The sequence below is a fragment of the Cottoperca gobio genome, chromosome 3, assembly GCF_900634415.1.
Source record: "Cottoperca gobio chromosome 3, fCotGob3.1, whole genome shotgun sequence".
NCBI lineage: Eukaryota > Metazoa > Chordata > Actinopteri > Perciformes > Bovichtidae > Cottoperca > Cottoperca gobio.
The window spans coordinates 19,265,980-19,279,358 of NC_041357.1; the positions used below are offsets into that span (position 1 = coordinate 19,265,980).

Sequence of the window (13,379 nt, forward strand, 5' to 3'; positions counted from 1 at the left end):
TCTCTGAACGTAGGATTTAATTAACCGATCCTAAAAAACTTGTTTCACCCGGAGGAACACAGAGTGACAAAATGATCAAAAAGTGGCTAAGTGGTTTGCAGTTATTGTTCAGCGGCACATGAAGAAGAAGTTTTAAAGTTTCAGCTATTTTATCAGTGGATCAACATAAGGAAACAATGCACGTCTGAAAATGTGTTATTTGCTAATTGACATTAAGTTATTGCTCATTATTTTTTTATTGAAAATGTTACTTTCTAAATGAATAGCAATACACATCTGTGGCTGCATTTTTTAAATGTATTTAATTTAACAGTTAGGATGCAGTAGAAAGGATCTGGGACTAATGTTGGCATGACTTGTGTTACGTGACTTACCTGGAGGGCACAGTTCATCATACGAATTATGTAATCAAACTGTTGGTGGTCCATTATGGCGCGGTTCTGCTGAACATGAAGACTGAGTTCCTCAGTCAGACACAGGCGAGCTGCCTTTCCTTTCAGTGCACGCAGTGCAGCCGGCAGCGTCTGTGAAGAGAAAAGGTGGACAAAGGGGGTATAAGAAAATAAACTATAAATGAACGCCTCCCGGTTGTATGCCTCTGCCAACCGGTCAAGTTGCAGTTCACATCTACATGTCTGTCCAAAAAGTTATCACTTCATCATTTTATCCTATATTTGTGTGACACTATAAGCATTTCAATTCTTGATTTATGGCCAAAAACGTTTATTGTGAGGTCAGTGACCTTTGACCACCAAAATCTGATCAGTTCATTGTTGAGTCCAAGTGGAAGTTTGTGCCAAATTGTGAATTTGCATACAGACAACCCGGAAACATAACGCCTCCGGCCACGGCTGCCGTCGGAATGCAAATACCTCTAACAAAGTGACTGTCCTGACAAGAGCAGTTGTTAAGAGACAGAGAGAAGACAATGAGAACTTGTGAGAGTTCTACATTTTCTTTTAGAGAGCAGGCCCTTGTTTTAAGGAATATTGATTGAAGAGGAGTAATTTGATTGTGTTATCCCTTCACTGCTTACAGTAACACTATGTACTAACACAGTACATCCAGCTACTTCGACCCGCGGTATGGTTAATGACCATTTGGCAGCGAAGGATTTACAGGCTCATGGGGGGGTTTCAGAGGATACATGCTATGCATTCTTACATTTGCACAGAGATGTAAGTTTGGATTATATAACTCCTATATGAAGCCAAAGGGATACATAAAGTAACTGGCAACAATCCCATTTTAAACACATTGGATGCATAATGTGCGTGTAATGTACATGGGGCCACAACGAAGGACATCTTTGAGCAGTGCAGATGCTTAAAGAGGCAATAAACAAGTGACAGGAAGTGATTAACCTCGATTTTAAAACAATAACTTAGCAAAGTTAGAAAGATAGCCAAATGGATTCAGAGTGTATGATTACAGGCCCTCATCTATTTCTGTGTGTGGCCGCAGGGAGATATGAGGATAATGAAGGTGAGGAGAGATCTACAGCTCCATAACGGTCCATGCCTCTGAGTTAATGAGCTTGTTTAAAGGTTGATGAGCTCAACCTGATGAAAGACATTGTGCATCACCTTTTCAGTCTCCAGAGTCTTGTTGTCAAAGATGAAGGAGATGCAGCTCCGCACCACCTCCAGCCTGCGAGCGCTGTTAAACACGGAGCCAGTCTTACCCATAATGGACACTGGAACACAGAAAGAACAATAGGAGAGGTTGTGTATTTGCACAATTAAAAAATATACAAACAAATAACAAATAATATACAGTGCAGGAAGAGGTAGAGAACCCACCGGGCCTATTTGAAGCCTCCACCAATAATATTAAAACTTCACAATGATATAGAGAACACAGAATTAATAAACAGTAATTAACATAACGGGGATGGCGAACTATTACAAGACGCAAACAAGATATAATAAAAACAACAATAAAAATAATTAATAAACATTAATCTTTTAAATACCGGAGATGTACTGCAGGCTGCTGCCAACATCACCGCATTTTCGCATATTTCTTTTCCCCACTGCGAGTGCGACTTAACGTAAACAAAACACTGCAGGTATGTAAAGCCTCATCGCAACAGTACGCAATGTACATCACAGCAGTTCAAAGTTGGCCATACCGACGGGTGGTCCGGCAGGTACAACACACTTCTTCTCAGATCGTGTTGAAGGAGGTGCGCTGCTGTGTTTCACCACACCCTCCTGCACCATCGTCTCCACCTTTTCGTCATCCAGCAGTGGGAAGGGTACCTGGTGCACCCGCAGGTGGGATCCCTCCGACGGCCGAGGCACTTTCTGGAATGCCATGTGGGGGTTTGGGTTTTCCTAGTATACCCACCAGGGAAACGCATACATTAATAGGATACACAGCTGTATATACACTGGATACAGTAAAACGCGTGCAGAGCATGCTACAATGAGGACATCTGCCTTACAGTGCATGGTACGACACCAATACAACAGAGGAGATGTAGTTATTTGCATGAAGTCTTACATTTCTGTATAGCTGCTCAGAGAACGACCTGATGTGCTTCTGCAGCTTGGCAGGGGTGACCTCTTCTTCCTTAAAGCTGTCAGTGTCTAAGGCCACCAGCTACACAACACACAATAAAATAAGAATAACATCACAGTGTTCATGCAGCATAACTAGGTCACTATCATCACTGATAGAATTCCACATTAAAAACATTTCATAGTCCCTTTAGTGTAAAATAATGTTTGTGCGTGAACATCTCCACTTGCATATAAAAAGTGAAGGTTAATAAAGTTAAATGGAGCATCATGGTACGGTACCTCATCAAAGAGATCGCAGGCTCGGTAAGGCGGACCTCTCTCTGAGACAAAGCCAGCGAAGGCCATGCCATCCAAAACCTTGGTCAGAAAATCATTCTCAATGAGGCCTCGCTGGCCCAGGAAGGCAGTCTGGATAATGTCAGAAATAGAGTTACAACCCCACACAGATGGGAGCAATGTAACTTGTTCATAAGGATATGCTTCAGACTGAAAAACAAGCCTAGTGATCATAGTAATTGTTAGAATGAGTTCAAAAGGATCCCGACAAGGGGGCCTGACACCGGCATCTTTTATAGTTGAAATCATGGATAAGTTCTTTAGCATGTACACTAAAGGGAAATAAACCTAGTTAGAAATGACTGCATTAATTAACTTAATTTACTTTACAGATAATTATTTGTTCTTGGTGGTAGAGGAGATAAAACACAGTTCTCTCAAGCCTTCCCCCACTCAGCGATTCCAGGCGAATAAGCTGAGTGTTTGTTTATAATGTGATCCATGTGGGGTACTTTGAGGATGATGTGCTGAGAGGTTACCACGGAGACACCACAGACAAGAACAAACAAAAACCCTGGTACAAAACAAAAATGTAAACCTAATACGTTTCATATGGCTCGTTGCCGGGCCTTGCCCAAGGTTATAAGACTGTATCTGAAGCTTGCATAAACAAAAGGATAGGATCAAGGAAGAGTCATGGAGCCTCAACAACACATTTAAAACAACATGCATACCCACACACACTTTATACACTCCTGACAGGTCTTTCCACGCTGTTCCACCCTCACTGCTGGACTGCAGCAAAAAACATTCTTGGCAGATAAAATCGAACAATGTGTCTGTTGCGGAGAAATGGCTTAAGGAGTTTAATCTAAAAGGTCACATATTGGAAAATAAAAGGTTTTGGGAAATGTTAATTTCACCACTGGGAGTTCTATTATGTCGTTATTTTACCTTGTGAAAGTGAATAACAGGTTCAGAATGAATGCGGATGAGCTGCAGGCAGGACCGGTAACCCTGGAAGAGTTGTGCAAACAGCCTGAGAAAGACGGCCCTCACCTCCTTGTCCTGGAACAACACACACACACACACACACACACACACACACACACACACACACACACACACACACACACACACACACACACACACACACACACACACACACACACACACACACACACACACACACACACACACACACACTTTTAGGTGAGACTTTTTTTGATGAAGGCAGTCATGTCCTCCTCCCACATGAGGAGGCATGTGATAGTGATGCTGACTTACCAACAACTTGAGGTTGGAGGGCGCAGTGCGGGGCGGAGGGAACGCATTGTCTGCTATCTCCAGATCAGGGTGCAAAACCTACGAAGAAAAAAATGTTTCTTCAGATCATTTACTCGTCTTAATTTAACACCTGCTTTTATGTAGAGAAACTTAGAATTGCAACAACATGAACATTCCTCGTCCATGATGAGAAACCAGATAATACAGCATACGTGATTTAATAATTAAGAAAGTACAGAAGCATAACGCATTCAAAAAGGGGAAAAAATATTTGCCTTGTTTTTCTGAAATAACAAGATTATTATCATATAATTCTGTTTTTAAATTGAAAATAAATGTGCATCTGTTTTTTTCTGAATTGATGAGATACTGTAGCTCAAAATTGCAAAAGAAGCTCTCATGTACTTTGGAGCTTCATGTCCCGCCGGTTTATTTTAATAGTTTTATTTTGCTTTACATTGGGAGATAGGCCTACACGTATCTTTAGGTAATATAATGGTGTTGTTGTTAGTTTTTCGACTTTGCGCAGGTACCTCGGGACTTTGCAGTTGTTCACATGTAAAGTCCATTCTGATCTGCTGGACAGTGTTTCTCCAGGATCAGTTAAACAGATATGGCATGCTACATGGATATAAAATGATGCATCTGATATGAATTCCAGCTGGATACGTGGAGACTCAGGAGACAATCAGGGATTTGCTGAAAATCAGGCAAAACTAAACAGTCGGGACGTTTGCTTCCATGAAATTGAGCTCTCAAGTAAATGAGGAATTTTAAAGTATCTCGTTTCAGAAAAACAAGAGCAGATTTTTCCCCCCCATGAAAAATGTTGAGATAATAATCTTATTAATTCAGAAAAGCAGAGCAAAAGTTTTTTTCACAAGTGAGCGCATTACGCTTCTGTAAGAAAGGAAAGCAAAATATATAATAATATAAATATAGCAGACACCGAGTATAAGAATCCAAAAATGACTTTGTGTGTATCAAAGTGTTTGTGTGTGTGTGCCGACAGACATGTATACAGATGCTAAACAAAAGAAACTGTGATGTTTGTACTTAAAAGAATGATTTCATGAATTAATTCATTTTTGCTAGCTCCCTTCAAATGTCATCATAGTATGATTATTTATACAATATGGCTGCACCTGTATGTGTATGTGTGTGTGTGTGTGTGTGTGTGTGTGTGTGTGTGTGTGTGTGTGTGTGTGTGTGTGTGTGTGTGTGTGTGTGTGTGCGTGTGCGTGTATGTTTTTGCTTACCAGGGACAGGGAAGTCTGTGTTTGGTGTAACAGAGGTTCAGGGAGCGGGGACAAGTGGATGCACTCAGGAATCTTTATTGTTCCTCCATCCAGGTCAGCAATAATAACATCCAACTGGTTACACACACATCAAACACAGACAGGTCAGGTGGTTTGATTGCAGCTGGAGGGAGTACTGTAAGGAATGACACGTATGCCTGACGTGGTTCAGCCGAAACCAGTTAAATAAACATCTTGTTGAAGGGCAAATTACTTAATCTTAGCTGAAACAGGAGGGCTTTTTATATTAAAACGGTCCAAGTCAGTAGAAAAGTCCTGAAGTATCACAACGCCGCCTCACATTTAGGATATAAAAACAATATGATTCACAGGGGTTTGATAGCATCCAACACTTTATGATCTACAAGTTCTGCATGCAAGTGAGAGGGATTGCTGGACGCTTGTCACACATCTGCACTCACCAGATCCTGGATTTCAGTCTGAAACATGGAGTGCACTCCGATGATGAAGGGAGTTGGCGAGCTCAACACCTCCAGCAGCCGCGAAGGCAGAATAGGGATGTATGGGTAACTGAACACACAACAGTGAATATACATAAGTACTGTACGTACAATAAGGAAGACAGATGAATTGAGAAATGAGTGGGCCTAAAATATATTTCCCTTGATTGTAAGTTATTACGAAAGTGAAACTCAAATGACGAAACCTACGTTAAAAGATAAGAAAGCAGTAAAGATAAAAACTGCACATGGCAATCACATGATGCTCATACATTTTGCAATGATATAATTTACAAGCTTTGGAAATTTTACATCGTCATCATCTACCAGAAACTAGGGCTGCGCAACATGGATAAAGTTATTTACAGAATATGAATAAAAAGAATGATGGGAGGGCAGATAATCTCATAAATCTGTGCTACTTATAAAAACCAACCTTTTACAACAAGAAAAAAACCACAAATGTAACCTACAGTATGTCCCAATATGACAAAATAATGTCTGTGACACATTGACATGTCAAAATGTCTGCTATTGTCTCAATGTCTGTATGTTACATTTTGTCTTCCACGGTTTATTCTCCAGTTTTGTTGCGTTTGTTAAGTCTCACCGGATTAATTATTGGACAAAGAACTAATGTCGCCATGTTAACGGTTTATAAAAATGTGAAACAGGGGGAAAAAATGACTTCTCCTAAAACTCCCTCTAAAATCAGTTTGGTAAGATAGAGAGTAATGTATGCATTTCTTTCTAAAAAGGGAAAGAAGTTAATCACTGCACAAGTAAACTGCACTTGTTGACGTGAATTTTGAAAAGTGAGTGGAAAAATCCTTTGAGGTTACTCGCTATACAACAACAAGGTCACATTTTGTGAGGGTAAATCTTATCTAGTAGAAATCGGTTTCTAGAACTGAATACAACGATGAACAAAGTGAATCATTAGTTGAATAACAAGCCGTGGAAGTCATGACACCAGCAGAGTTATTAGTGGAAAGTCACATGAATATCTGTCTTGGGGTCTAACACAGGCTTACCTGTACTTAAGCGGAAACATGAGGGCTTCCAGGGCGCGACTCGCCTCTCCGAGCCTCTGGTAACTGGTGGAGTGGAACAAAACCTTGTGTTCTGTCAGAACCGCACAAAACAGGCTGAGAACATTTTGGATTCCTGAAACGAAAAAGAAACAACAGAGAATGAAACTAATGACGTATTTGTTGGAATGTGACATCGTTCCAGATCATTCATCGAACATTCGTGGCTATTTGTGATGGATTTCAAACTTCGGACACAAATTAGATCACACAATATTCATTTGGGAGTTCTGTTTGTATCCATAACTGCTTCAAGACAGATTACTGCAACTCAAAACATACAATATTCTGCGGAAATGTTGTTGTAGTTTTGGCAGTGCTATGCAGACCAACTATACCAATCTTAATATAGAAGGTTTTAGTGCTACTTATGGATTAGATGTGCATTGTTTGTGAACTAATCTCAGTTTGAAAGTAGGTCTGTCAGTGCTGGGGAAGGTGCTGCATGACTGACCTGTGGAGTTGATTCAAATCTGATTTTGTGTCAAACTGAAGTGAAATGTGTGTGACTGCTGACTCTACAGCGCCAACATGTCTGAGCTGTGTCGGCTCTTTGCAGAGGAAGGAGCCTGAAACTACGCTAGCAACTTTCCCTTTATTTCAGAAGTGAGCGTCACTTTGTCTGCACAGGCTACTGCAGCCTCACAGAAGTATTGAATAAACTGCCTAAGTAAATTACTCCTCTGTAGTGTGTCTGTTTCTGAAAGGTGAGATCTGCACTGCCTTTCTGTTCTCCACGGCTCGGGGCAAATACATGTAGGCAGGAATACTGAACAGTTTATGTATTTAAGTGAAATCCCTACAAAATGACTTTTGCTCCTGCAACATTGTTCAGATTTCTGCTTTAAAGCCTTCTGGCTCATGATGACAAAAACAAAACATTTCCACTGCCAAAGGGGTCAGTTTATGTTAAACACTGAATATAAACCTAAAGGAAAACTCATCTCTGAAAACAAAGGAAATGACAAACTCTCATACGGTATAAATATATTATTTAAAATACCGATATGACAATCAGGAAGAATTCTAAGTTTACAGTTCCTGTTATTGTTTCCCATCAAACAACTGACCAATTCATCACGCATTGGAGTGATAAAGCGAGAGGAACACTGGCAGACATATCCGTGCCACTGGGGGCGCTGGGTCTGGATGTGAAGAACACCGTGATAAACAGGAAACTGAACACGAGCCTCAAAAAATGTATCTTGTTTTAAGGTAAACGGGCTAAATGAGTTCTTTCATCTTTTATAGACATGGTAAGTCCAGATTCTATAAAATGCTCTGTAAAATGGTACGCCCTCGCTCATTTCACAAATGAGGAAACCGTTTCATGATCACACCTCAGATTCAGGTGTTTACTTATCTTATGGAAACAGCAACGCACTTCCGAGCCCTAAATAAAAAGTGACAGCAACATCCCCGGACAACAGAAGAGACAAAGGCGACAAACAACAAACAACAGGGCTGTTGACGGCCGGTTTTATCTCGGGGGGGGGGTGTACTTCCTGTGCAGTGTGACATGTTTAACACACATTCCTGTCTGCTGAATCGGGTGACCTGCACACAGAATGATCTGCCGACCTGCACAGCAACTAGCCTATCCTTATTTGGACATGTGGATGACCTATTAAGTGGAAATGATACACTTGTTCTCTCCGCTTACATGTAACTGCTTTTTATGCTGATTTATGAAATTATTAACTGCCAGTCAGTCACTTTCACTAAGTGTGTCATGATGGCTTGACTCTCAATCAAAGATTACTGCATACTGTTGTCCTGATACACAGTCCAAAACAAATGTCGGAATAGTTAATTAAAGTGGGATTAGGACAAAGCACATTACAAAAATCTGCTACGTGTTGCCAGAACAGGAGGAGGACTGACAACAGACAGATAACGGCACACTTTTTCCTGGTATGATCAGAAGATCGACTCAGCTATTCAAGGTCTATGGTGCTACATTAACCCTCTGCAGTATGTATGGATATTCGTTTGCTAGGAGTTAGATAAAAAAAAAAAGAATGATACCACTGTCATGTTTGTACACTTAATGAGGCTTACAGCCAGGAGACGATGAGCATAGTTTATCTTAGAAACAAGAATGTCGGTACAATGGTAAAAAAAAAAAAAAATATATATATATATATATATATATATATATATATATATATATATATATATATATATATATATATAAAGAATTCTGCCTACCATAATTAAGAGGTTATATCTTGTTTGTTTAATCCATGTGTGAAAACAATAAATTGTGGATTATGTTGTAGCTTTTTTTACACTGCGTTATTTTAACAATAATGTCACATTTTCAACACATTAGTTGTGGCCCTGTAGTCGCTTCGAGGACAAACAGGCGAAGCTATGGCGACAGTGGCGATTGTAGATTCTGCGGCTGTTAGCACCTATAAACTTTGCAACATATTGAATTGATGTCTTTTCGTCTTTTTTACTGTAGTATGTATGGCTTATGACAGAGATACTCATCAACGTCACTGGAGGAAGCGCAGGAATCTGATCAAGTGCAGTGGACCTTGAGAGTTGATCAAGGAGAGCTGAGATGGAAGCTAAGCTAACGCAGCTAGGACCTAAGGCTATTCCACTATCAACCTCTGTCAAATCCTGGCAGATGTTCGGTCGCAGGGAAATAAGACTCAGGCTAACCCAGCAACAGGAGATGGGAGACTGTTGTGACCACATCTTTACAGAGAACCGGCTCCATGGTGGCATCCCGGATCAAGCCATTACATTTCACGGGTGGACCGCAGGACAGAGCGCAGGACTCTTGTGAGACGAGGAGCCGCACTATGTGTTTACATCAAAGATGTTTGGTGCTAAATCGTCAAAGTTGACGGACAATGTTTCCCTGATGATTGAAAATTCCAGCCATTTTTGTTTAGTTGTCATTTTTTTCTTGTGCAGCATTAATGTACTCGGCTACAACTACATTTTGTTGAGCAGCCTTGTGTTGAAGAATGTTATTGTGATCCTTGAAACAGTGCTGCATAATGTTGTGAACTGATTAATGGAAACAGGCTCATAACGAGCCACGGTTGGGTTTTGTGTCGAGATTGCTTTATTTATGCCATATTTAGTTTTGTGTATCCAGATTGGCAACACATGCATGACTTGCACATAACCCTGATCACATGTGTATCGTGCGAGTACCCCCCATGTGCATGTTGACCACTTTGTCCAAACAAACAGACGATGGTGTTAATACACTCGGGAAATAAAATCCACTCTGTTTTGAATCACATTCTTCTAATCAAATGAGGATTAAAGAGGGCCAACTTTCCATTACAAATCAAATTTCAGGTGAATTATATTTAATTCTCTCAGTTGTAACAGATGTACGCCTAGAATTGCAAAAGAATGAACTGAACCCAATTCTTCTAAAATGACCTGAACATCTAAAAATACAGTACACAATAGCTCAGTCCATGATTTAAGCCAAACCGTCATTCTTAAAGTCTGAGGAAACTGATAGGTACGCTCTCAAAACACCATGAGTCATGATCAATCAGGCATGTGATATCTTTGACAAAGCATCTATGCCTGTGCAAATCGTTTACAGTCTTAACCATAAACATATTGAGCAAACACAGCAACGTGAAACCAGCAAACCGAATCAAATCTTCATCATGTGCTTGTTCTAGCCCAGACAAAATTACAGAAACACTAATGGGACAAAGCAAAAACCACGTAATCTCGCCTCAGACACATTTAGTGTAGCATTAATCCAGGTTCTTAATGGCTCATTGCAAAAGTCTCCTGATTGTAAAAGTCCTAGAGTGCTAGAGTTTACCACCATGTGATTAGCAAAGTAGAACGGAGCATGTAAAAATCTGAAAAGATCAAGACTGAATGAATGTGAAATATGTCACACACATTAAGCTGCTTAATTAAATCAACTAAGACGATGATGCCACTATATGATTAAGACGAATGTTCTTTGAGCGATAGATTATAACAACAACAAGCAACACATAAATGGGACTTTATGTAGACGTGACAACCCGCAGCAGGGGCAGAGCTACAGTTACAAAAGTCACTAACAAGTCATGGTCTGCGTCAATAAGTCTTCCTGTCTCATGATTACTAGTTAGTAGTTATCAAAGTGCCTGGACCCACCCAGTTGCTGGAAGAGGAGAGCAACACTTTTGCTTGTGACAGGCAACGTGTTGTTCAGAGGCGTCTGGATGAGCTGCCGGTCTCCTGCTCCCAGGCTAAACAGCTTCTGTGAAGAAAAAACGAAAGCAGTAAAGGTCAGAAAACATCATGGAAAATGTCTACGGCGGTTCACGTCTAAAAGGCCGAGCAGTACCGCTGAATCCATTAAGATTCATGGCGGAGTGTACTGTGGCTGTATCACATAAAGAAGATCAACATACTATTCAGTGCTACACACTGCAGCTGCAGGACTGAATTAGCCATTTGAATGAGTTTGCTTGTCATTGAGCAAAGAACACCTCAATTAAATGTTCACCAAAATATAACTGGTGTATTTCACAGCTGCAGCAATGTCACAGAATCCTTTCAAAAGATTCTTGCATAAAAACAAAGTATGTATCTGCTGCTGAAATATGCTGATTAATCGAGTCCAATTGGAGATGCAACAGCTGTGCTTTGGATATCAAAGTCTTTGGAATGGTTTGTGATCACATGATCAGCAAACCGAATCATGCCTACCCATGCTTCACATGGGATGGCATGGGACGATATGAAAATTTGGCATGGCACAATTATCCTGGCCATAATAATTGCGATTCACTATACTATCCTGATAATCATCAAAATATGCTTAGAACTCTTAAAATGGAATCCTTTTATCTGAATGCGTCAAGAAACAAGCAACTCATTGCATCACACATAAGAGACATCTGTTTGACAAACAAACCATCTTAAATAAGGTCATCATGAATCATAATGTCCCATAAAGGATAAATAAAGTAAAAATTAGCATTGTGTGAGTCTGTTTTTTTTAATAATTATTTTTACATGATCCTATTTTCTTTAAATCAGGCTCTATTTTTCACTTCTCTACCATGGTAGCTTTTTCAAGTCACCATGTGTGATTGGTCACACTTATTGGGAGTGTTTTCTATTGCGATCCGTAGTACTGGGAAGTGGAAATTGGGTCTTAGAAACAAGTAAAAGTGAAGTTCTTCAGTCAAGTGAAACATAAAAGGTATCTCATAGTTTATATTCCTACAGTTCTTGAAATACCCCGATGTTTAACTAGGTGCAGTGCTGACAAATGAGTGCGTTCCACTGCTGAAGTTCTGCCTGAAAGCAGATTCAAGGACTTGGGATGAAAGTGGCGTCTTGCTGGGGAACATGCCAAAATTCTTCCCTCAGCACATTAGCCATCGTTTAAACAAAGTCTGATTTATAGCTGTGTGATGAGGACTGGCAGTTGTAAACATATTCTAATACTCCAATATGATTGAAACACATTTTGGATACAGGTTGTTTTTCAAAAAGGTTTAAGTAAGTAATCACTGTATTTATAGCATCACCTTCTGACACTTGCTTTTTTGAAACCTAAGTAATGAATTGTAAATATGTATTCCTCTAAACTGTTATAAAACACAATTCAAGAGCTCTGCTGTCTGCTGTCCTACTCTAGGCTGAGGCATTTTGCTCCACGTAAGGTGTTGGGAAAAATGACCAAAATGTATCTGACAAAAATGACCGCCTGTGGCTTGACAACAATCTCTGGCACCATCACAACATTCTTGATTAGCTGCACGCAGCAAACATAAATAATTTTAGTAGCTGCAGCATTAAGCCTCAGCCACCACCTCCACATACAATCGCTGCCTCACAGTCGAACATGACTGAAAATAAAATGTTCTGGTCGTCTGGCCTGGATCTGTGGCCCCCCGTGAGGAACAGGCCAGCGGCATTGAGACTTCTTACAGACTGTGGTGCTTTGACATGCTTCGCCTCAGTGAAGACTTACCTGGGATCCACCAGCAACAGGAACCTGGAATGTAAAGAGGTTGGCCACCAGACCCTCTAAAGGGAAACTCAGGCTATCAATATGAACTGTGTAGATCAGACCCAAGCACCCCTGGAAGGACAAAACAAAGACATTACACATGGGCACATACATACTATACTCTATATAGTCATCAATGTTACAGCTCATGGTTAAACATTGTGGTGATAGCAGTTTATTCTAATAGCACCGACAAACATTTAGGAACAGAAGAACATATTAACATGAATAGCACAAGTCCGACCGCGAGTCTGCAAAACCTGTGATCAACTCAGTCTGTGATGAAAGGATCAGAGGTGCTTATGTCTCATTTACTTGAATTTACTGAATTGCGTGCTTACACTTAAGCAAACTCTGGCCAATTTTACAGACAGTACAAAGCAGATAAGCGTCATCTCAGAGCTGAAAGATGAAAGCCT

The 13,379-nt window shown here is 40.3% G+C and overlaps 1 protein-coding gene across 2 annotated transcripts in view; it reads right to left on the reverse strand.

Annotated features, from left to right (window-relative positions):
• Window positions 1–13,379, reverse strand: part of sbf2 (SET binding factor 2) — an 85,388-nt gene that overhangs the window by 38,476 nt on the left and 33,533 nt on the right. For both annotated transcript variants that reach the window (XM_029458230.1, XM_029458225.1), the window contains exons 5-16: window positions 12,922–13,032; window positions 11,088–11,193; window positions 6,885–7,017; window positions 5,812–5,920; window positions 5,351–5,464; window positions 4,092–4,169; window positions 3,759–3,872; window positions 2,808–2,936; window positions 2,509–2,607; window positions 2,135–2,339; window positions 1,587–1,696; window positions 375–524 (exon numbers count right to left, since the gene is read on the reverse strand). In XM_029458230.1, coding sequence (XP_029314090.1) covers window positions 375–524; window positions 1,587–1,696; window positions 2,135–2,339; window positions 2,509–2,607; window positions 2,808–2,936; window positions 3,759–3,872; window positions 4,092–4,169; window positions 5,351–5,464; window positions 5,812–5,920; window positions 6,885–7,017; window positions 11,088–11,193; window positions 12,922–13,032 — 1,458 coding nt within the window. The remainder of the gene's footprint in view (window positions 1–374; window positions 525–1,586; window positions 1,697–2,134; window positions 2,340–2,508; window positions 2,608–2,807; window positions 2,937–3,758; window positions 3,873–4,091; window positions 4,170–5,350; window positions 5,465–5,811; window positions 5,921–6,884; window positions 7,018–11,087; window positions 11,194–12,921; window positions 13,033–13,379) is intronic.